This window comes from Bombyx mori, chromosome 12 (assembly GCF_030269925.1).
Source record: "Bombyx mori chromosome 12, ASM3026992v2".
NCBI classification, from domain to species: Eukaryota; Metazoa; Arthropoda; class Insecta; order Lepidoptera; family Bombycidae; genus Bombyx; species Bombyx mori.
In genome coordinates this window covers 11156068-11181803 of record NC_085118.1, presented here as the reverse complement: position 1 = coordinate 11181803, position 25736 = coordinate 11156068, and the positions used below count along the sequence as shown (strand labels likewise).

The window sequence follows — 25736 nt, the reverse complement described above, 5'->3', positions numbered from 1 at the left end:
CAAGAAATAAATCAAGAATCGGTAGAAGTCTTCAGGAGTAATATACCTAGTTTTCTGGCAGGCTAAGTAGATTTCCACATTGACCTTTTTTTAGTGTCGCTTTTCGAGTGTCATTCATTTAATTGAGTTTCAAACCACAACGGAGCTTAATAAATTTTCACCTTATAAGCAACTACATTATTCTTGAGTAGCATGGGGTATCTTACGTAAAAATAGAAATATCGCAAAAATATGCTCTAAGACGCTAAGAAACTGTCATATTTAATTCTTGCTCATAATGTGTAATTCCTTGATCATGTCTTCCAAATTATTCTCTTGACTAATAGACAAAAGAGGCTTAAAACTAAGGATGGACCGTTGGTAGTCTCGAGGGGATTTTCCAGCTTCGCCAGGCTGAAAGCTCTAAAGACAAAAAATACATTAAACAAACTAAATTGTAAAAATATAATTCTTAGTCTGTAGTGTTTGTGGTGATATAAAATAATGTGGGGATGTGAAATGTTGGCCTCGGAAGTCAGGGGCTCAGAGCTACGAGCCGTGGAATTTCCCATTAAAACAACGTGTTATCGTAAATATGCCGAGGGGTGGCCAAAGTTTCAGGTAAACATACACACACATAAACGAATTCATACCATTTCACAAAAGATGCCGTAAGTGGTACATTTGTGTCAAGTGTGTTGATTATATGCCAAATAATAAAGTGCTTTATTATTATATTTTAATCATACTATTAGTGGTGGCGGAAGTCATTTTGTTGTCGAATAAAATTGGACATTTCGACTTAAAAGAAAGGATCGATCTGGACAGCCAAAAACCCAAAGAATTGGAAGAAAAATAAAATACTTGAAGAATTGAATTGACAACAGTTGACTTACCACTTGCAGAAAAATATCTTAAGCCATGAAGTTGGCTCACAAGCAAGGAAGTTGGCACTCATCATTGAAACCTAATGACATTAAGGAGGGCGTTTATTAAACTACCACATTAGAGAGAGAAGATGAAGGCATTTTTGCATCAAGTGGCTTTCGAACACTGAAGATGAAAGATCCATCCGTCCAGGATCCATTACTACAATCCTAAGTAGTATAGAAAGTTTCAGGCTAAGCTTGGTTAATATCAGTGGCAAAGCGGAGATCATTGAATCAAAGCTCTGAATTTAGTAGTGCGTGATCATACGTAAATGTTTTAGCCCTTTGCTATGAACGTCCATAGTCAGAAGGCTCAGCGGGTTCATCGGAAGACTTAGAGGGAATCAATGTGGGATACTAGAACGAGTATCACGCTCACATAGATCATGATGGGATGAATGTAAGTTTTGTCGCGGATGCTTTTTTTTTATTGCTTATATGAGTGGACGAGCTCACAGCCCACCTGGTGTTAAGTGGTTACTGGAGCCCATAGACATCTACAACGTAAATGCGCCACGCACCTTGAGATATAAGTTAGAAGGTCTCAGTATAGTTACACTACGGCCGAGCACACGCTCGCGCACAGCATCAGAATCTCCACAGACTTTGGGGAGCTCTTAAGAGCCAAAAACGCGTCAATCTGGGCTTAAGTTAATCGTGTTATTATCGAGCCAAATAGGATTTAGCCACTGTGGCCAAGCTATCACTCGACCAGTCTCCTCCAAGGTATCGGCAATCACAAAGAAACACTTTCGAGTCTTCCCTTTATTTTTCTTAGTTATAGCGAAGGCGTTGGAAGTCTAACTTATAGAAGTATAGTTTTGGTTCATTCGGCCTGCACCATATTGCCCCTCTTCAAGTTATATCATCCCGTTATTGTAGGATGGCCGTCGGAGCGCTATAGTATAATAATATGAGGATGAGAGTAGATATGAGAATTAATGGAAAGGAAGGTATACAATGACTTGGATTTAGAACCGAATCGTAAGTATCTCAAAAGAGAGTCAGAATGATTCTTTGAGAAAGCGGCGCGGTACGATAACCCTCTTATCGTAGCCACTGTAAGGTACATTCCCGACCCAAATGACGGGGGAAATAACTAACGCCAACACTGTCGCCACAGACATTCTCTCAGATCCTCTCGATCCATTCCCGGTGCTTTTAGGTATTCCAAGCATTGGTCGCCGACGCCCAATGCGGAAAAGTGTTCGACGTGCAACTTAAGCAGATACAACCCATTGAATTTCTTGTCGGATCTTCACAGTAGTCTCGATCCAGTGGTAAATTGGGTGAAGCACTGCTTTCGCTAGGGCAGATGTGAGCAAATTATTTCAAACTGAACCCCGTAAGCTAGGCGACCGGTTATGGTAAAGGTAGAAATAGCTCTTCGAGGCTACTGGCAGGATTGTTTGCCTCATTAAATCTTTTTGGTCCAAAAGTTAATTTTATGTTGAAGGAGGATAATATGGAGGATTAAAAAATAATTATTCATAAAATATTTATTGATTCAACATTCAAATACGGTAAAAAATATTTATTTTACACCGGATTATTAAAGTTTGACACTTACTAACATTACATACAAATAGAAATAAATTATTAAATATTACTTCTCTACGTATCGCTTTGGCGTAAAAAAATGATGGATTATTTTTTTTGAATTGCTCTTGAAGCCTTTTTGATGACACAAAACAATATTATATTTTGTTTGAAATAAGGAAACAAAAAACAAATTAACTCAAAAAAAAATAATTGGTGTAAATAATCACGAAATAACCATAATTGTTAATCTACATTAGTCAAGTAGATTTTATCAGGAAAAATTATCACATTGAGTGGTTGATTAACAAACAACCCTAAAGGTATTTTTAACATGCCTTATTTGGTATCAGAGCACTTTAGAATTGACAAGATTAGTAGTATCAGTTTTGTCTTCAGTAGCGACCTCCCCAACATCGTATCCCCATACGGGATGGCTTCCATCACCTGTCCTTTTCGTTCGTTTCTGAATGACGTCAGTTGATACTGTCTTAAGGTCATAAGCCCAATCGATCTTCGCCATGAAATCAATGAACAGCTTGCTCAAATTAAGGGAATAATCTCCAAGTTCGGCGGTTTTGTAATCCCACGGGAACGTGTGATGGTAGTTGTGGAATCCTTCGCCGAGCACCACTAACGAAACGGGCCTGGTTTCGACGGGGTTGATGTTCTTATCGTAAGGTTTGCTACCCCACATATGTGCTGCTGAGTTGACCAACCAAGTTATATTGAGAACATATACGTAGCGGAAAATTGCGCAGACGTAGAAGGAGTTCCAAACTGTTTCTCCCCACAATGTTGGTACATATGTAGGCATGATGAAACAGGCTAAAGGCATTAAAATTTGGTAGTACCTGGAAAGTTAAAGTTTACAAATTAGCGTTTGCTAGCATTCTGTAAGCCGTAGACTTTATCGCAATTCCCTCTGTGTTTTGGTCTCGCGGTCTCATTTCACGTCACGAACGACTGATCTTTAAAGTTGTTAAGTTCAAAACATCAGAACTTATAAAATAGTATAATGAATAATGGCATTATTACAATTTAAGGAAATCAATCAGATTGAATCGTAATATTAGCTATATTATCAAGCCTACAAATTATTTCAAAGTTTTTATTAAGGGTTAATTTTTATCAAAGAGTTTGTATCGAAGATAGGCAAAGTGATCTAGTTTAAAATTAAGTCTACCGTGTAATTTTACACATCATTAGACTTTATTGAGTTTAATATTCTTGTGCCGATACTGGTGACGTCATCTATCGCCAAATAGCAATAACTGTTATTAAAACAATTGGATCAACTCATGAATATTCTAGAACATTTCTTTAGTGTTCCAGTTGTATCGAGAGTATTCTAATGGTCCAAAGAATGTTCTCAACATAAGCAAGACGAGTCTAGAACATTCTTGAATGTTTTAATTCCATTTGGAATCTTCTGGAAATTTTCAGACATACGTTCTTTTTTTTGCTTAGACGGGTGGACGAGCTCACAAACCACCTGGTGTTAAGTGGTTACTGGAGCCCATAGACATCTACAACGTAAATGCGCCACTCATCTTGAGATATAAGTTCTAAAGTATCAGTATAGTTACAACAGCTGCCCCACCCTTCAAACCGAAACGCATTACTACTTCACGGCAGAAATAGGCGGGGTGGTGGTAGGTATCTACTCAGGCGGACTCACAAGAGGTCCTACCGCCAGTAAACAAGTAGGTATATAGTTGATATGACTATAAAATCCGACATGAAGGAAGTTTTATTCGAAGCCAAGCTACAGAAAAGCGAAATAGTGATTTGTGATAGTGAAGTTTAAATACATGTGAATTTCTTTCGTTAATTTTATAGCTCATAGTAATTCGTGAGCCGGTAAAAATAAACTTACAGTGCAGTGCATTGTTTACGCCGGAGCGTTTCATTTATCAGCCAAAATTCACGATTCACTGTAGGAAATAAACTCTTTCATTTTGCACAACTTAAGCCCGGTCTTCACACCGAGTATTCTTATTACCCGATTAAGTGAAGCGACGAATTGCGGGAATATTGTATCACGCTATGTAATCCTAAATATATTCTTATATAATACTTACTTCTTCTGAAAACGTAGGATAGGATCATTGCGCAGATCATTCACGTCGACGGTATGGCCTTTGGCTTTGATTTCGGGATGCTTCCTCAACAACAACCAGCCAATGTGGGAAAAGAAGAATCCTCGGGTTGCGTTGTGGGGGTCCGCATCGGTCTCTGAATATTTGTGGTGCATGCGATGATCACGGGCCCAATCCACTACGGCATCCTGTAACATTACCCCGTAACTTAGTACTGTAACGCATACGATTTATTTATGTAATAACTAATGAAAATAAAGACGAATCATACACGCAATTTGAAAATCCAAAGTATTTTTGAAGTAAAAACTTCTTCAGCATCGTTGTGGTTCGAAAGTCGATGAAACGAAAAAGCGACGTAAAAAGAGACAGACACATGAATTCATAAGATTTAAGGTGGGAGAAAATGAGATAGGAAGCATTATACAGTGTTTCTTATCCCCCGATTACTCTCTTTAGTCAATCCATACCCTGGGCCAGGAAGGTCAAGTACCTGGGCGTTACCCTGGATGCATCGATGACATTTCGCCCGCATATAAAATCAGTCCGTGACCGTGCCGCGTTTATTCTCGGTAGACTCTACCCCATGATCTGTAAGCGGAGTAAAATGTCCCTTCGGAACAAGGTGACACTTTACAAAACTTGCATAAGGCCCGTCATGACTTACGCGAGTGTGGTGTTCGCTCACGCGGCCCGCACACACATAGACAATCTCTACAATCCCGCTTTTGCAGGTTAGCCGTCGGAGCTCCGTGGTTCGTGAGGAACGTTGACCTACACGACGACCTGGGCCTCGAATCTATACAGAAATACATGAAGTCAGCGTCGGAACGGTACTTCGATAAGGCTATGCGTCATGATAATCGCCTTATCGTAGCCGCCGCTGACTACTCCCCGAATCCTGATCATGCAGGAGCCAGTCACCGTCGACGCCCTAGACACGTCCTTACGGATCCATCAGATCTAATAACCTTTGCACTAGACGCCTTCAGCTCTAGGAGCAGGCTTAGGGACCTCGGTAACCGTACTCGTCGAACTCGACAAAGAGTTCGCCGTGCAACCTAACCCATGAATCAGCTCGCTGAGTTTCTCGCCGGATCTTCTCAGCGGGTCGCGATTCCGATCCGGTAGTAGATTCATTCGCGAAGCAGCTACTCTTGAGTTGTTAGGTCTCCTTCGGAGGCGCTCGGGCAGCTGTTAGCAAATCCCACCCCTCCTGGCTGAGCCTTTGCTCGCCCACCTGTCCTGGTGAAACTGGAAAGGCCTCCGGGCCACCAGTAATCCTTCAATCATAAAAAAAAAAAAAAAAAAAAGGGTTTCTTATATTCGTGTTTCTCTTTGTGCCCTGTTTCGTACCAAATATTCGTACTTAATACACTCTGAAGAAATCTATTATATATATGCGAATAAATTGTAAAATAATTATCAAAATTGTATCACTATGATCATTACTAAAACCTTCAATATTTTTTTCCCGAAATTTAACATTCGTCTTATTATTTTGAAGCCAATTTTTTTAAGGTATTCTACCGCGTGTGAATCTCACACGTGTTTTTTTTTTTATTTTTTTTATTGTAGCTCTTAATATTATTTTTAATGTCGCAGTTGAGTTCAAGGCTCGTGGATATTAAGCGGCTACTGAAACTTGTTGAGAAAACGATGTGAATTCCATTACCCTACTTGACTGTACAATCTTAGTTTAATTGAATATAGTTGTTGGTTTTATTTAATGCTTGAATGGGTGAAGGAGCTGACAGTTACCTGGTGTAAAGTGAGTACCGGAGCCCATATAAATTACAAGGAGAATACCTCCACCATGTGGCATGAGGTCGAGGTTATAATAATTATATTGTATAACGGCAGTCCTACTCTTCCAACTGGAATGCATGACTGCTTAGCGGCAGAATTAGATAGAATGATGGTACCTACACATGCGTAGGTTACGATACGAATTCGTTTTGAGGCAGTTAGCGGTATTCATGTTGTGCTGTCCTTGAGCTTTGGAAAGACCCGTAAGATTACTCATTTCAAATAAAATCAAGTTCAATATTAAAACCAAAGCCGATAACCCGAAATCAACCTTCCAAATGCGTTTTAAATTTCGGTAGTCATAAATGACCTTCGTCTTGATATAAATTTATGAAGGTTAATATTGTGCTCACTGCACCTTAGATAATATTGAGTAATTAATGTCGATACCGAGCGAATTGGGCGAGGATAATTGTTCGCGATAAGGCAGTCAAAGGTGGATTATATCAATTTTTTTTATACTTTTTATCTCTTGTGTATTTTGCGTGTCATGCACGTGTCCACTTTATTAGCTTGACCCGAAGATGTTAAATATAGACACGTAATATGCATGTACATAATCTGAATATCTGAACATATTTCTTTGTTTTTACTTTTTATTCACTTCCGTTGGTTGAATCAGTCTGAATAGGCGAAATGATTTTAAATATTATTCGGCTGTTAATTGGAAGAGTATTGTAACAGTCACCGGAATCCTCGAGTCCTTCTTTCGTTAGTAGTAGCGGGGCGGGTAGCCATCATAGAATACGACGAATAATATTTGACGACATTTTCAGGATAAGCTTGCATATATACATGTTCAGAACAATTACAATCGGACCGCTGGTCTACCGAGCAATATCGGTGGAAGACTTTCCTTTGCCGTAATTTCCACAGTAGTAATATTCTTACTTTAGTTTTCTACCAAATTATTGCGTTCACCGTTCTATCTTTTGCCATTATGCAGCAATCAAATCGTCAATGACACGTAAAGTCTGATGAGCTGGATAGCAGTTACCAGCACAACTGAGACTTTTACTTCAAGACACAAGTCTTAGATGTGCGCTTATCATTATGTGGCCGTTGAACTCGTATGACCAATTAAAGCTAATGCAAACGTTATGTTTATATTGATTTAATAATTGAAGTTTCAAACTTACCTGAAAAGCGATAGTATTGAATATGGTGAGTAATATTCTCAGTGGCAGCCGAGCTTTATAGGACTTGTGTGCCCAAAGTCTGTGCGCGCCAGCTGTGATACCCAATCCCGAACACAAGTACAAAAATATGGCTGAAATATAAAATATACAAAATTGTTTACATCTGTCCACCCACCACTAGAGTAGCGTTCATCTCTATAACCTAGAACCGTGATGTTCATTTGCAACGTGCTTCTTCTGAACGAATTCTCGCTTCAGAAGATTCAGAGCGCTTTGACGTATTCTTAAAATGAGATTTGATCAGACTTCTCACTTGAATACTCATGGTCAAGTTAACCCCCGGCATCACTGGTGTCTATGAGTAACTGGGATTACCCTGCATCAACTTCATTTGTTACTAGTGGTAGGGCGTCTTATGTGCCCACACGGGTGAGTAACCTGTCAATTTCTGCCGTGAAGCAGTAATGGGTTTCGGTTTGAATGGCGAGGCTGACGTTGTACTGTAAAACCGTGATCTAGAACTCATGTCTCAATGTGGTGGTGGTCCGCATTAACCTGCTTAATGTCTATGGGCTCCGATGACCAGTTAACACCAGATGAAGTCGTCGTGGCCTAAAGGATAAGACGTCCGGTGCATTCGTATGTTTTTTTTATTGCCCTTGTAGGCAGACGAGCATACGGCCCACCTGATGATAAGTGGTTACCGTCGCCCATGGACTTCAGCAATGCCAGGGGCAGAGCCAAGCCGCTGCCTACCGAAGCGATACTGTAGCGATGCATCGGTGTTCGAATCCCGCCAGCAGGTACCAACTGTTCCATTGAAATACGTACTTAAAAAATTTTCACGATTGACTTCCACGGTGAAGGAATAAAATCGGGAAATGAAAATGCGGGCGGGTTTAGCCGTTGTACTGTTAAAAGTATAGAAGCTTAGAACTTATGTCCCAAAGTGGCATTTACGTTGTAGATGTCTATGGGCTTCAGTAACCACTTAAGATCAGGTGGGCCGAGAGCTCGTCCACCCAACTAAGCAACAAAAAATGGATGAAAAGTGAGATCGTCCACCCATCTTAGTAATAATTTGAAAAAAAATGCGGTTCGGGCGACTATTTTCGTATTTATTAAATAATCCGCAGTCTTCTTGATCTTAAATTATTACTGAAACCAATTGTTGTCCTAATGTTCATTTAAAATCACCAAAATGTGTGGTTACACTATTTTTTCTTATTTTCCTACATGCTTCTCCAACTAGTCCCTTTCTGAAGACTATTAAAAATCATAATATCGAAAACATATAAACATAAATCAAATATGCAGAAGACAGTGATCTACTTCTATTGTATGTCAGGTTTCTGACAAATAATATATTACATTGCTTGCAAAATTACTACAGAACTTTTCGTCAGCTCGAGTAAAATAAACATCAAACTTACCGAATATAGAAGTCCTCCACATGGCTTTGAAAAGGAACAAGTACCCTCCATAAACACCACCGACATGCAGAATAAAGAACAGAATCACATTTCTCCACACAATCTTCCAAGGTCTCTTCTCTGCTGAGGGAGGTACATGGGGCGGTGCATCTTCTGGCAGGTTATTGGCGTCGGCTTCGTACAATACCCACGAAGCCTCCTGTTTCCTTTGGGGAGGCATTTTCACTAAAAACGACAAAAAGAAACTAATCATATATTTATGTATAAAGCGGTCAGTGTTCATTCTTTTAAAAATGTAGTTATGCATTGTACATCTGATATTTGTTGTGTTGGCGCATCCAATCGTAAAAATTACCGAAATTAGTCTACCGACTACAAGTAAAAAGAAATAAAAAAACATTCTCGAGCACACGTCTCTTAATTGCGATATCCGCAGAACTGAAAATGGTAAGCAAGCAGACATAACATGTGACTCACACGTGTAAAATCTCATTATTTCCAACACGAGTTTTGTTAGTTTATGTTCTGTTTATATTACCAACACATTTCTAGATAATATGTTTCTAACAAGTTTAATATATTTAACCACGAAAATCGTGAAATAGTAGACACTAAATGTTAAATAAATACAAAACTGAACTTAATCAAATTATCTTAACACGTAATATTTGACAGCACCAGACAAAAAGAAGCTGGTGATTTTCACTGGTGGTAGGACCTCTTGGGAGTCCGCACGGGTAGGTACCTCCACCCCGCCTATTTCCGCCGTGAAGCAGTAATGCGTTTCGGTTCGAAGGGTGGGGTAGCCGTTGTAACTATACTGAGATCTTAGAACTTATATCTCGAGGTGGGTGGCGCATTTACGTTGCAGATGTCTATGGGCTCCAGTAACCACTTAACACCAGGTGGGCTGTGAGCTCGTCCATCCATCTAAGCAATAAAAAAAAAAGATGCATGGCTTTATAACTAGGTCACTGAAAATTCCTATTTGGGAAGGTGATCACGAACAATCATGACTACTTCAGTTTAGATAGACCTTAGATAAGCTCTGACCTAAGCTCTGCTTGGTCATAAATGTAGTTAAATACAGCTATTTTTTTATTATTTTTTTGTGATTGAGGGATTACTGGTGACCCTGAGGCCTTTTCAGTTTCACCAGGACAGGTGGGCGAGCAAAGACTCAGTCAGGAGGGATTTGCTAACAACTGCCCGAGCGCTTCCGAAGGAGACCTAACAACTCAAGAACAGTTGCTTCGCGAATGAATCTACTATCGGATCGGAATCGCGACTCGCTGAGAAGATTTGGCGAGAAACTCAGCGAGCTGATGCACAATATCATCATGAATAGACAGGAACAAAAACATTCTCGCTACGAGACCAGACCATCCACGATCCAGACCTGCCGGTGTAGTCGTTGTGCTGTTAAACTGAGACAGAACTCTTGTCTCAAGGTGGGTGACGTAATTTACGTAGATGCCTATAGGTTCCGGTAACCCTCTAACACCAGGCGGGCGTTCTTCCACGTATCAAAGCTATAAAAAATTTTTTTTAGGGTAGAACAATATTTCTTTTGCGAACTGTTACCTTAATTTTATAACAACGGAATTCGTGAAGGATTCATTATCGAAAGGACAAGGAAGCACAAGCACCGGGCCAGATTAGGGATAGCCATCTCATAACGAACACTCGAGAACACGTTAAAGAGTGGTCCATTTGTGTCATAACAGTTCTACCTTATTTTTGATATGATAAAAACTAAAATAGAAATACAATAATAATAGTTACCTAATCCAAAATATTTTCAAATATTGCAAATGTGTAGTTCTACAAACAGCAGTGTTTAAAAAACACGCTACTTATTATAACTAGTTCAAAAGCAACGTCTAGCGTCTTCGTAGTGCACTCCCCTATATAACCGTAGCACTAATAAGTTCCAGCGCTTCTTAAACCATCTAACAAACTTATACGTGTCGCTGTACCTTACTATAATACTTGTCTTTTTTTTTTATTGCTTAGATGAGTTGACGAGCTCACAGCCCACCTGGTGTTAAGTGGTTACTGGAGCCCATAAACATCCACAACGTAAATGCGCCACCCACCTTGAGATACAAGTTCTGAGGTCTCACGTATAGTTACGACGGCTGCCCCACCCTTGAAACCGAAACGCATACTGCTTCACGACAGAAATGGGCAGGCAGGGTGGTCGTACCCAACCGCGCGGACTCACAAGAGGTCCTACCACTAGTAGTTTCTTAAAGGACCTAACGCATTTATATTTTATGACGCCGTTTTGTTGTATTGTTGTATTTGCATCGATTTCGTATGATTTCGTAAACGAACAAGTCAAGAAAAAAACCAAATAATCTAGACTGATTTCACATGAATAAGCAAGTGTACCATTTTAAATTTTTGAGGAAAGCTTAAGTTATTAGTTGACTTATTTGCTGTTTGATCTAAAACTGGAACTATACACTGTATTCGGTCAGTTACTACAAATTTTATATTGAAAGTATTAACCTGTGGAAGATCTTCACCTGAGTAGAGGCTTTGGCAAATAAATCAATATAAAAATATAATATTAAGTTGAATTATTACACAATCATTTTTGCTAGCAACAATTAAAATTTATGTACAGTTAAAGTGTATAACAAGAATTTTATAAGATTATATTTCATATACTGCTATAATTATTTGCAAGAAATATAAAGGCTTTTATTATTATTTGAGACGTAAAAAAGGCCACCTGCAGCCCATTCATAATGTTGAAGCTGATTTTTTGTGTAGCATCTATGTGATAGCCTTCGAAATAGCATTCAACAACCAAGATAAGATATTTCATTTGAACGAATTACGTTCTATGCCTAAAATATTAGAAATCCACATTAGTTAACAACTGAATCATAGCTTATTGCGAAAGAACAACAAAATAGCGGTAACGACCATAGTTATATCTACAAAATTAAAGAAAAAATAAATTGCGAAAACAATCATAATACCTGGGCCAAGTACCCCAAAGTTTATGAAAAAAAATTATAATAGCTATGCACAACATATCATAGTCGTAAGCTGGAAAGAAATCACAAGAAAACATTGCGATCATATGTAGCAGGTATTACTTAGTAGAATTTTATTAATAAAAATATTTTTTTTTGTTAAACTAAAATTTGAGAACAGCTGGCAATAGCGTGCTACCCTCTTTTTGCAACATTGTAACTTTGCGTTATATCAAGTTTATATTCACTTACTTAAATTAACTTATTCATACATAATGCCGAAAAGAAGCAATTCAAAATAATTTTTGTATTACTGATATTTTAAAGGGAGGTCCAAGTTTCAATTGCATCTGTTTCACAGGAATAAAATAAAGTCGAGAAAGCGTAATTAATTTGTTAAAGTTTTTTGATAACAGTATATTTTTATTGTTACTAAATTTAAATAATCTTTATAAAAGCCTATTAATAATCTGTAAAATTTGTTAAGCTTATACAATATCAGAACATTATCAATAACTTGAACATTATCCTTTTTTTATATATATTTAAACATAAATATGATGGACGTTAGTTCTAGTAATGTAGTTTTTATTTGTGTAGATCGCCGTATCAAGTCACGGCGGCGGCTACCGGTGTTTTTATCCACAATATCGTGAATGCCAACTCCCACTTCAAAATATTGACGACTTACGCACGAACTTCAAATATAATAATTTAACAAGAATAAACTCAGAGTACTGGTCCAGTTTGAGTTATAATCTAAACTAATAAAAGAAGAAAAGAAAAATCTGCGGTAGGCAGCTAATGACTTGACTGTGTCTTTAACATTGTTGAAATTCATGAGCGAAAGTAACCATCAGATGGGACATATGGTCATCTGCCTACAAATTCAAGAAAAGATCAACCAATAAATAAACCTTGCGTGTTTTAGTGTTATCTTGTAGGTACTTTGTTTTTTTTTTACATTGTATTTGTACGGAATAAGCTGTACCCGTTTGTTTTTGAACTGAATCAATATTTTCTAACTAAATAAGATATTTGTCTAAGTTTTGTTTAATGCACAAACGGAAATCGTAATCGATTTTTTTTTGCAGATAGAAAAGTCCTTCGGAAAAAACCTTATTTAGGTAGGTGAGTTTAGTACTGAGTACTTTAGTACTGAGGCCGATACCAATATACGTTCAAACAATTATGAATCCGACTGTATTCACAAATGATTACAATTATGAAGAATGACAGTTTGTTAAAATTTAAAGTCCGTAAATTAATAATCTAAAACTGTTTAGTTCGGAAAGGTCAAAAATAAGTAGAAAACTATTTATATCCTATATTTTTACGTTAAGTTAAGTACGTTTCATTTCAATTTAAATAACATAATTTTATTGTTCCCAACACTGGATTCATCTCACTTAGAGTAATGAGATAAAATTGCGTCATTTCAAAATTACTTACAACGATATGTGATCTTTTATGTTAAATTATTCAGGGAAATGATTTCTTTTTTTTTGTTTTGATGGTTGGACGACCTCGCAGCCCACCTGGTGTTAAGTGGTTACTGGAGCCCATAGACATTTACAACGTAAACGCGCCACCCACCTTGAGATATAAGTTCTAAGGTCTCAGTATAGTTACAACGGGTGCCCCACCCTTCAAGCCGAAACGCATTACTGCTGCACGGCAGAAATAGGCGGGGTGGTGGTACCTACCCGTGCGGACTCACATGAGGTCCTACCATCAGTAGTTACGCAAATTATAATTTTACGGGTTTGATTTTTATTACACGATGTTATTCCTTCACCGTGAAAGCGGATCGTGAACATTTGTTAAGTACATATTTCATTGGAAAAATTGGTAGTAATTTCATTAGAAACTGCGGTAAACTACGAACCTAAACATGAAAAAACGACTTTTACGGTTTAGTATCGTTTTTTTTACTGCCACCCCGTGACCAAAAAACTCAAAAATATTTGAATCATCGGAACTAATATAATAATGATTCAATATAACAACTAAAAAACGCGAGAACAAATCGTAAAAGTTGTTTTAATTACATATTATGTCTATGACTATGACTAGCCAAAGCCGAAGAAAAACTATAAAAACCGAAAGTCAATTTAAAATAAAATTTATTCCCAAAAAAAGTACATGTTCAAGGAAACAATATTAGATGAAGACAGCTAGTAAGTACATAATAATAGTATTGTGTACCCGTAGCCGATTTCATCGCATTTTAGATAGCTAAAAACGAGAATTTTAGCAGACTTTTGATTGTGCTATATTATTTTTTGTTTGCACTGGTGGTTAGGCAATTTGCAAGGGTAGCACCGTCCTGTCGCATTTTGCTCTGAAGCAATATGCGCTGTATCTATGCAGCCAAGACTATTATTATCGCTTTCAAATTATGTCTCGTGTTCACTCATCTACGCAATAACAAAGGTCGTGAGCTCGGTATTGTGCATATAAACGCGAGATATAAATAAATATAAAAGCTAAATACCACTCACACTCCACACGAAATCTCCGAAACTTTACGCTCGATAGATTTTAAAATTCGCATAGATCCTTCTTTTAGGCGATCATTAAGATTTTACGTAAACTGAATAGAATAAACATCTTCTCTCCGAGATAATGAAATGTTTGAATTCTTCCTGTTTTTTTTGGTAGGTAGCGGCTTGGCTCTACCCCTGGCATTGCTGGCGTCCACGAGCAATGGTCGCCACTTACCATCAGGCGGGCCGTATGCTCGTCTGCCTACAAAGGCAATAAAAATTACATGGGTGGACGAGCTCATAGCCCAGGTGTGCCCAAACACCAGGTGTGTTAAGTGGTTACTGTAGCCCATTGACATCTACAACGTAAACGCCGCCACCCACCGTTAGATATGAGTTCTAAGGTCTCAGTAGAGTTAGTTGACTTATAAACTTAAGGATTTTGAATTCATGGAGCTTTTTTTTTTTTTTTTTTTCCCTACCTATGCTGATAGCCTTGAGAGGCTACTTCAGCTTCACCCTAACGTTAGTAGGTGAGCTCGCGGGGCTCAACCGGAGAGTTGCTAACACTGACCCTAGCAAGAGCAGTGCTTCGCTGAGTCTACCACCGGATCGGAAACGCGACCCACTGAGAAGATCCGGCGAGAAACTCAGTGGGCTGTGTCTATGGGTTAGTTCGCTCGTCGAGCCCTTCGTCGCAAGCGACGGGTTCGACGAGGACGGTGACCGGTGCTTGTGGTGCCTAAAAGCACCGTTAATGGATCAGGAGGATCCGTAATGACGTGCTTTGGGCGACGTCGACGGTTTACCATTCGGTCTACTGGGTCGGGTATGTAATTTCCAGCGGCTACGATGAGAGGGTTCTCATGTCGTGCCGCCTTCTCAAAATGGCGCAGCGATGCCCACTGTAGATACTTACTAAAAGAGTCGAGCTCCAGGTCGTCGTGGAGATCCACATTCCTAAGGAACCAAGGCGCTCCGACGGCTATCCTGCAGAATCGTGATTGAATAACCTGAAGGGATTTCAAGTTGGTGCGGGCTGCGTGAGCGAACACTACGCTTGCATACGTCATGACGGGGCGTATACAAGTTTTGTAGAGAGTTACCTTATTACGGAGGGACAGTTTGCTTCGACTACAAAGCATTGGATAGAGTCGTCCTAGAATAAACGCGGCGCGGTCGCGTACCGTTTTTATATGGGGACGGAATGTCATCCCTCTGTCGAGGGTGACGCCTAGATATTTGACCTTCGAGACCCACGGTATGGGCTGGCCAAAGAGAGTGATGGGACTAACGGCGGAGGTGTTTGCGCGCCTACTACGGAGTGGGATGCTCGAAGTGATGTTCGGAGGGCGACCCCTTTTGAAGAGCACCGCTGCGCTTTTCGTGGGGTTGATGTCTATTCGCCACTTCCGGAACCACTGTCCCATGGTGGCTACTGCGATCTGGAGTCGCCGATGAAGCAGCGACATCTTCCTACACGAGTAGTAGATAGCCGTGTCATCGGCGAAGAGCGCTAGATGGGTCTCCGGAGACCGGGGTATATCATTGATATACAAACTAAATAATAACGGGGAGAGCGCGGAGCCTTGCGGGACTCCGGCGGTCAGTTGACGGGGACGAGAACGAGTTCCCTCTACTCGATATCGAAACGAACGGTTCGACAAGAAGTCTCGTATGATGAGCACGAGTCTGTCTGGCACTCCCATGTTGTACAGTTTATAAATTAAACCGTTGTGCCAGACTTTGTCGAACGCCTTCGCGATGTCGAAGAAGAGGGCGCCGGTCGGGATTTGTTTACGCCTATTTAGTCCTATCAGAATGTGCTCCGTGAGGCGGTGCACTTGTTGTACGCACGAGTGTTTAGAGCGGAATCCGAACTGTTCGTCTATGAGAATTTTGTTCGCGGTAACAAAATCCCAGAGGCGTTTCCTAAGGAGCCGTTCGTAGATTTTTCCTATCGTCGAGAGGAGACTAATCGGACGGTAACTAGAAGTTTCGTTTGTCGGTTTGCCCGGCTTATGTATACCGATAACGTCCGCTTCTTTCCACACCGCGGGAAAGATGCAGTGCGTCATAGCGGCATTTAAAATTGTAGCCAACATTGCTATCAGTTGGACTGGCAAAAATTTTAGCGCGCGGTTGTGGATGCCGTCGGAGCCTGGTGCCTTCCTAGGTTGGAGGTTGTGGATCGCGTCTCTAACTTCGTCCGTGGTAATGGGGGGTAACGCGTCCGAGGGCGGCAGGGAAGCTCTGCGCTCGACCTCCCTGTCGACTAACTCGGTGTGTTCGGGGTCCGCGTGTTGAGTGCTGGTGGTGCACTGCTCTTGCAGTGCATCGGCCAGCAGCTCAGCCTTGTCATCGTCATCGAATGCCGGTGGTTGGCCTGAAGGGCGTAAGAGGGGAGGCATAGTAGCGGTAGTTTCGGATTTGAGAGTCCTAGCTAGTCGCCAGTATGCTTGGTGGGAGGGCGCGAGTTGTTCTAAATAACTATGCCAATTATCGTTACGCGCGTCGCTTAAGCGGGAGTGGACTTCGCGTTGTAGACGACGCATCTGAATCCGGTTTGAATGCGTGGGAAGACGATCGTAGGCCCGGATTGCCGCGTTCCTAACTCTTAAGAGATTCCTAAGATCGGGGGACAGTCTGATGCGGTGGAAGCTGTCCTCCACATCGACTTCTTTAGAAGATCTAATGATCGCGGAAGAGATGTGATCGGTAATGATGTTTATGGATTCGACGGTGTCCTCGGGGGATGGATTCGAATCCGGGCCGTAAGGGAGGATTGGCGGAGCGGCGTCGGCTAGGCACGTGCCCAGCTTATTCCAATCCACCATGGTCCTCGTAACAGTGACTGGGTTGTGAGGGCGACCGAGCTGCATAACGACAGGTCGGTGGTCTGAGTCGAGCTCTGACATTGCTTCGATGGAACGCAAGCGCAGAGTTACGTTCCTAAGCAATGCCAGGTCTATAGTGCTCGGACGGAGCGCGATGTTATACGGATAACATGCTGGAGTTGGGGGACCGACTATTTCAAAGGTGAGGTCGTCTATAAACGCGTCGAGACGCCTACCGTTAACGTTTGTACGATGGCAGTTCCACCTAGTGTGGTGGCAATTTAAATCGCCTGCCAGGATGACAGAGTCTCCCATGCCGAACAGTGACTCGATGTCACTGCTCAGAAGGGGCTTGTCCGGGGGGAGATAAACGGATGCGATGACGATCGGCTGGTGTCCCGTCAGCGAGATGCGGCACACTGACGCCTCGATATGTGAGAGCGAGGGAGTATCGAGAGGGACAACGTGCAGGGCCCGCCTATAGTAAATGGCAGTCCCGCCTTTGGAGGCGGTGAGTCTGTCATTCCTAACCATGACGTAATTCGCGACTTTCGGGTCACGACGCGAAGGCTTCAGACAGGTTTCCTGCACTAATAGAATATCTACAAGATTGTCGCGGAGGAATTCAAAAATTTGATCGCGTTGCCGCGCGAGTCCGTTAGCATTATAGAATGCTAACGTAAGGGAATACGGTTTTTCTCTACCTTTTTGCGCCATTGGTTACCGGTAAAGATTTTTATAACGTGCGGGACACGGACTCGTAGACGTCCATATGATCGAAAGCGGCCGCGAGCCGCTGTTCGGGGGTTACCGACCTACGTATCGCGTCTGCGAACGATCGCAGACGGTCGAAGTTGACCGCGGTGACGAAGTCACGCACGAGCGCGAAGTCGTTGGCGGCAGAGGGTTGCGGGGGACGGAACGCGGGCGCGGGGCGAGGTGCGAGCAGGGGCTGGGGCGCGGGGCGTGTCACGAGCGGGGGCGGGGGTGCGGTTTCCGTTCCCGCCTTCGTATACGGCAGCGGCTTTTTCCACGCCGAGACCGTGGGAACTGCAGCCGGCACGAAGGCGGGTTTCGGCACTGAAGGTGCCGAAGTCTTTGGGCCGACGGTTCGCGGAGCTGGGTGGGTTGGGCGTTTTCGCGGAGCCCTGGGACATCCACGGTAGTTCGCGGGGTGCCCTTGCTTAAGGCATAGGACACAGCTGGGAGGTTCGGTCGCGGTTTCCCTATCTCTAACGCAATCTAACGTAGCGTGATCGCCGAGGCATTTCACGCAGCGGGGGCGCGCGTGGCAATTACGCGCCGAGTGGCCATAGAGTTGGCACCTGTAGCACTGCCCGGGAGTGCCACGCTTGTGGGGGGCTTCGATCGAGATCCCGGATAGGCCGCAAATTGTCGTGAGACATGCGATCTTCTTTTTGGCCTCCGGGGTGGGTTCTAACGCCACGAGTATCATATTATAGGGTTGTTTGCCCCGCCCGCTGTGCATCCGGTGCACACTAACTATCGGGAGGGCCTGAGCGGTCAGATCCTCCTTAATGTAGTCTATTTCTAGCTCCTTAGGGACTCCGCGTATTACTACGCGGAGCTCGCGGTCCTCCTGAAGAGCATAGGTGTGGAAACCTATGTTCTCCTTTCGGAGGTATGCTGAGAGGGCCCTATGGTCGCCCGGCGTTGCGACCTTGATCTGAATCCCATGCGCGACGTTACGCGCATGGGTGTAGTTAATTTTATTTGCCTGAAGGGCCTGGGACACGCGATTCCACGCTGTCTTCTCTTGAAGTATCAGCGGGGGCGGGGCAGCTACTTTAGGAGCGGGCGCGGGCTTGGGACGCGGCGGCGGGGTTACGCGGCGAGCGGAGTCCGACTCCGGTGTCACGACTACCTGTGGGCGGGAGGCGGTCGCGGATTTTGTTTGCTTCGTCGTGGAGCTCCGGGACTCCACGGCGCGAGTACGCTTTTTACCGCGCGTTACGGTTTGGAACCCATCCGAAGTTCCAGGCTGAGGGCTTGACGCGGATTCGAAATCCATCTCCGATTCGGTATCGGAGCCTGAACTCGAAACGATCGAGGTCGCGACGGACGAAGCGCGCGATGACGTAAACGACGCGGACGCGGGGGTGGGGGTAGCGTTAGGCGCTATGTGAGCCGCATCGTGGGAACGTGCGCTCGAACTTGACGCGGCGGCGGGGGGCGCGCGACGTGCCTCCGAGGCACGGTTGAGAAACGCGGCGACGGACGCGGGGGGGGAGGGATTGCCACGGGCGGCCCTAAACTCTAGGTACTCGGCCCTAATTGACGGGTACCTATCCCGGAGGAACCCGACAATATCACTAGCACTATCTTCTTCCATTCTTCGGTCTTCTTGCCCGGGGGGGGCGGCCCCGGGACTTTTGTTGAACTCGCCGAAAGGCGAGGCCCCGGATAGGATTTGTAACCCCCCTGTGCTGCAGGACAGCAAGGAGCAGGGGGGGGGAATGCCTATGCCGTGAAAACGGCAATCGGCGGGGAAAAGGAAAGGAACCCGCTCGGGCTGTATAGTGCTACAGCAGGCAGAATCGCGAGCGGGGGTCTAGTCTTGAAAAAGACTGTTGTTTTGGGAAGGGTTAGGAAATCGCTAGCCTGTGAGTGCCACAGGAAGCCTGATCGTAGCGATTGGTTGCCTTGAAAAAGACAGTTGGTATGAGGTAGGTATTCACGGTCACAACACTATCACGCACAAATGTGTATTCCGATGCGTAGGTCGCAAGCGACCAACGGATTGGAAGGCACGTTCACACACAACCGAGTCGTAAACGAGAATGTATTCACGGTCACTAAACTGTCGAGCACAGCTGTGAGTTCAGAGACGCAGCTCGCAAGCGGGCCACGGATCGGAAAGCACGTCCGCGCACGACCGAGTCGTGAGCGAGAATGATCATGGAGCACGTCTACTTCATTAATAAATAATAAATTTAAATATTTGTTTATTGTTTGTTTATTCAGCTGAGCATATGAGAATATTAGCGGTAGGCAGCGATTTGGTTGTTCCTTTTGCTGACTTCATTAGGTGCGCCGTATACGTCTGTCTACGAATATGGTAGGCGCAATTAAGATAGTACCAACTATGATTTCTACTTCTACAATAGACCCAAGCACCTACAAAGCTAATTTCAATTCACCCGGAATTCCAAAATCGTTAAGTTAAACAATACTCGCATTCTAGCTATAACTTCAAACGTTTGGTACATTGTGTATTTGCCAGCTATAGAAGGATCGAAAAAAAAAAATACTAGAAAATTCTGTACATTTAGTTTTAGGTACACATTATTATGTACATGCTGTAAAACAATACAAGGCCATTTTATAATTATCATCGTTTCAAATGTTTTTAAATTAACTAATGTACGCATTTCTGCGATTGTTTGAAATAAAGCAATTTTTTTTTGGTAAAAATAATTGTCTAAATTTTTTTAGTTTCCCACAAAAAGTAGATAAAAAAAACTGTATCATTTTCTATAAGCAAATACATTTGAAGAGAATGCTGTCATTTCAAAATGAAAGTATTTAATTTTGTTGTTGTGTTTTTACTACGTTCCACCACGAGTGGTGGTCAAAGAAAATGTAAAAGAGCGTATTTTTAGCTGACACGTGTATCAATCAACACGGTATTCTTTAAATTTAATAAAGAATAGTTTTACGGCTTAAATATCGTTATTATTATAATATTAGCGACGTTTATACGAGATTAAAAAAATATGGCGCGCTTGCAACTTGGTGCACGTGAAAGAAGTGAAACTTCTTTTGCTGTGTGTAGTATTGTGGGTTTCTTCATTTTTTATCTTTAAATCAAATTTCTCTTGTAACAGGGAATGCTGTGTATATGAGAAACGACCTCTTCACCATTTATATATATTTTAAATTATATATAGATATTTTTTTTAAATCCTTCATTAAAAATAAAATATTAGATAGTTAATATTTACTGCCATCTACAGGAGCAATGAGAAACTAATAACAAGCTATCTAGTGACCGACGCGCGTAAGCAGAATGTGTATATGAGAAACGAACTAGCTCGCTTTGTTTATTTTGTCACTTACACTCTTTCTAAATTGTATATTTTCTCTCTAGCCGTAACGAATCTGTCGCTAGTTTAATTTTAATCTCAACGCACATAAAGAAGTTTCACTTCAATTAATTTTAATTATACCTAGGTAAGTATCGCACTGGACATCGATTGGTGAGGCCTATGTTTAGCAGTGAACAGTGGACAGATTGAGATGAAGTATCAAAGAAAATACTATTAGTTTATTCTTGAAGTATCCGCAAATCTGTTAAAACGTTAATATTTTGTTAAAACGTTCTTCCCATAGCTCTGTTATCTCTTGTGTTATTATCGGTGCTCTAATCACGAATAAGACAAGAACAACTATCGATAGGGTCACAAACACCAAATTGTTGATCCTGACCCCTCTGGAAATCAAACGCGGTAAAATGTGATAGAATCATGCAATTGAGTGACAAAACAACAGTAATGTTACCCACTTATGTACATTGGCAGTTAAACGGTGGCCTCAGAGCCGCAAGATCAGTGTGTGGCGTGATCTCTGAATGATGCACTCCGATAATCGCACACGTTCACGTGACGATATTCGTGCGCGCGATAGCGACTTTTCGACAAATGACATACGCTGTTTCGCAGCGGGAAGTAAATACACTATAGACGTTTATTGTTTTCATTTTATAACGTACAGTTCATCTAATATGGATTCTCGTTGACGTAACCTGTATCCTGTTTCTATTGAATTTGAAATTATATGTACATCGCGACAGAAACAGGATGGGCGGTGGTACCGACGCATGTAGGGTTCAAGATTCAAAAGACGGGCCACCAGTAATCCTTCAATCATAAAAAAAAGACCAATAACAAACTTTAAAGGTACTAACAGCACCTATTATTGTTTTGTATGTTAGTACATCGATATAACACAACAATTCAACAGATATGCATGGTTAGAAAAATCGATTCAGCAATGTCACGCTACAGAAATTTCTTGATGGTTGAAATGAGTGTGACGAATTATTCATACATTACTACTTTAACAACAAGTAAATTTATTAAAATCATTTGAATTAATAAAAAATATTTATGTTAATATTGTATCGTAAACACAAACAGCAAGTGGCTATAAGGAATGTAATAAGAGCTCTAAGACTTTGTCTTTAAAATATTAACATTTGCTTCTCTTCAATCTCACATTACCTTAATCAGTTTTAGTCACATTATGTAGATAATCAAATTTCATTTTTTTTTTAACTAAAATGACGTATATACAACTTTGTAAACTTGTACCTATCTGTTTTCGTGAGTTAAAATTATTTCAAAAAAAAAAAATAAAAAAAAAAAAATCGCTGTACTTTTTTAAAATCTAGATTATAATGATTCGTAAATTCAACTGTCAAGATCATGTAACACATTCTTGGATGAGATTTTGCAATATCCACTTCACAATAAAACGAAATTACATTCCCTATGTAATTACCTTAGTAGTACCTGTCTACATACATACACATCAATTTTTTATAGTTTGATTATTGATTTACCTTGACTTCAATTAGCCGTAAAATATTACTACATTTAAAACATATTTCTCTTTTAAAATCACGTGCGTTAATTAGGTATTTTTGTTGTTCTATTATTCTTTAGTATTGATGAAATTAGGTGATTTTTTAGAATGTTTTCTTGTGATAATAACCATTAGTAAAATTTGTATTTAAGGTAACAGTAAAAATCACATTTTATGTTAAATTCTATACCAAAGGTTTCTTAAAATTCATAACATAACATTCAGTCAAAAAAGTATCGGGGATGGACGATTTGTTTATGGTTCCAAACATCTTTTTTTATTATGTATTTTTGAAAAAAATATTTTCCATTTTCGCGCGGAGTTTGAGCTATGAAACTCATTGGTATTTAGATTCAATACAGTGGTATTTCTAGTTAAATCATATCTAGTGTGTTTTGCGAATTTCATAAAGGAGAAAAACATCGAAAATTTTGTCTTAAATTTTGCATCGCCAGTAGGATTTCGTGTTCGGAGTTAATGAAAATGCTACAGAAGATTTACAGTGAATCGACTTTATCAAAAACACATGTTTATGAATGGTACAAAGCGTTCATACGCCGTTGAGATGTGATGAAAGATTTGTCTCGCTTTTGTAGGCCATCAATGTCTGCAACTGAATTAGAGTCGCTGAGGACATGCTAGAGCGAGACAATTCCGACCCAATATTCATAAAACGTATTGTTACTGGTGAAGAGACGTAGGTTTACGAGTTTGACATGCAAACCAGTCAACAAGCTTCCGAGTGGCGCTTTCCAGTTGAATAGCAACCGAAAAAACCACACCCAAGTCGATCAAAAGTCAAAGACATTTAGACGATTTTCTATGACTATAGCGATTTTTTACTGGTGGTAGGACCTCTTGTGAGTCCGCACGGGTAGGTACCACCACCCTGCCTATATCTGCCGTGAAGCAGTAATGCGTTTCGGTTTGAAGGGTGGGGCAGCCGTTGTAACTTTACTTGAGACCTTAGAACTTATATCTCAAGGTGGGTGCGCATTTACGTTGTAGATGTCCATGGGCTCCACTAACCACTTAACACCAGGTGGGCTGTGAGCTCGTCCACCCATCTAAGCAATAAAAAAATATATATATTGAAATTGAGGTTATAAAAAGGTTATTTTAACATTGTTTTTTTACTCTTAGGCCGGGGATCTTACATTGAAAATCTTGTTTTTTTCTGTCAGCTTATGTGTGTGAACAGTTAATTTCAACATTTGCCAAGTGGTATCTATAGGCTAAATTCAGGTCGTGATATCTATAGGATTCAGTAACCACTTAAGACCACAGGTAAGACGTAAGATCGTCTAATCATGGAGTGCAAAAAGAAAATGAGTACACTTTTGTATATTTTATTACTCATTCTTTATTTATAGATTAAAACTAATTATAATTCTCGACATCAAGAGTTCCGAAACTTCTTAATGCAAAAATGATTAAAACATAATGTAGTTTTTGTCTTTTTCTTGTTTTCACGTTCTTTAGATATAATTATGAAATACTCTCTTGATTATAATTATCTTGATAACAATTTTAGATATATCATATAATTTATCAACGATTACTGATGGTCAGGGGCTTCGTGGTAGGTACAACGGGGTAAGTACCACCACCCTGCCAATTTTTGCCGTGCAGCAGAAATGCGGTTTGCTTCGAAAGATGGGGCAGACGTTCTACTGAAAACTAAGACTTAGGACTCATGTCTCAAGGTAGGTAGCGACATTTACATTAATATTATTTATGGGCTCCCGTAACCATATAACACTAAGTTTTTTGTGACCTCCTCAAGCTTTATAGGTAATAAAAAAAAAACTAAAATGGTTCACTAATCTGAATTCGATCCCTCCAAATTTATCAGAAACAAATTGACTATTTCCAACAAAAACAGTTTCACCAAAAAAAAGAATACAATCGTTTATTAACAAAGCAGTAAATTGTTAATAAAGCAGAAAATAGTACTTAGCTGTTTTTCTTTGCCTATATACCTACCTATTATGGATAAATCGTATCCTATAAATGGTCACATAGGAAACAGTTAAAAACATTAAAAAACCAATTATAATTTGAATTAATCAATTTGAAATGCGCCCTATAATGCCAAGAATGGAGAATTCAAAATTTAAATTAATTATGCCTACATTGACGTATTTCGTTTGATCATGTCTATATATTATGTAGTTTTATGACAAAAAAGAAATAAATTTTATTATTGAAATTAAGTTTTTGTTTCGCAGTCTCGTCCGGGTTCTTCGCCAGTTTTTTCGATATCGAGACAAGACTTTAAGAAAAAACTAACTGAACACCGTTTCAGTTTTTGCTGTCGGATTCTGCGGCCCATATCCCTACATGGATGTATGTAGTAAGTACTACGGCTCTATAAGTAAAAGAGCGAATCCACGGTGTACCACCAATTCTAGTAGTATTACGAGTTTAACGAAATTTCACGAATATTATGCCGGAATTTTAATAACTCCATGAATTATCATTAAAAGGTTTTCAAATAAAATATTCTAAATTATAATAATAGTTAAGTCTTTCAATATTAAATTTATAATTGAAGACGTCAATTGTTTTTTTTTTAAATAAATAATAACTATCATTGATTGAAATGCTTAGTTTTTCTGTTATTATAGGTTATAGATATTTTTGAAAGAATATACTACAGCTTTTAAAAGTTTTTCTATAAAAAAGTTTTAAAATAAACTATAAAGGCCATGTAATGTTTACAAAAAAGAAAAAAATAACAACACAAAAACCCACCTGAAACAATGTACTGATTATAATTAATTTAACTGAGCACTGAAACACACTGAGCCGTTCGCGAACTGAGTAACGAATAATAAGAAGCGTTCAATTTTGACTGCGATCTTTAACTGACATCGC

The 25736-nt window shown here is 40.5% G+C and overlaps 1 protein-coding gene across 2 annotated transcripts; it reads right to left on the bottom strand.

Moving 5' to 3' along the window:
* Positions 1-2392: 2392 nt before the first annotated feature.
* Desat3 (acyl-CoA desaturase) lies at positions 2393-25736 on the bottom strand. 2 transcript variants are annotated; one of them, NM_001043553.1, is given in 5 exon segments: positions 2393-3301; positions 4532-4737; positions 7498-7628; positions 8931-9155; positions 25614-25736. In NM_001043553.1, coding segments are annotated over 4 exon segments (1062 nt in total). In that variant the 5' UTR covers positions 9151-9155; positions 25614-25736; the 3' UTR covers positions 2393-2796.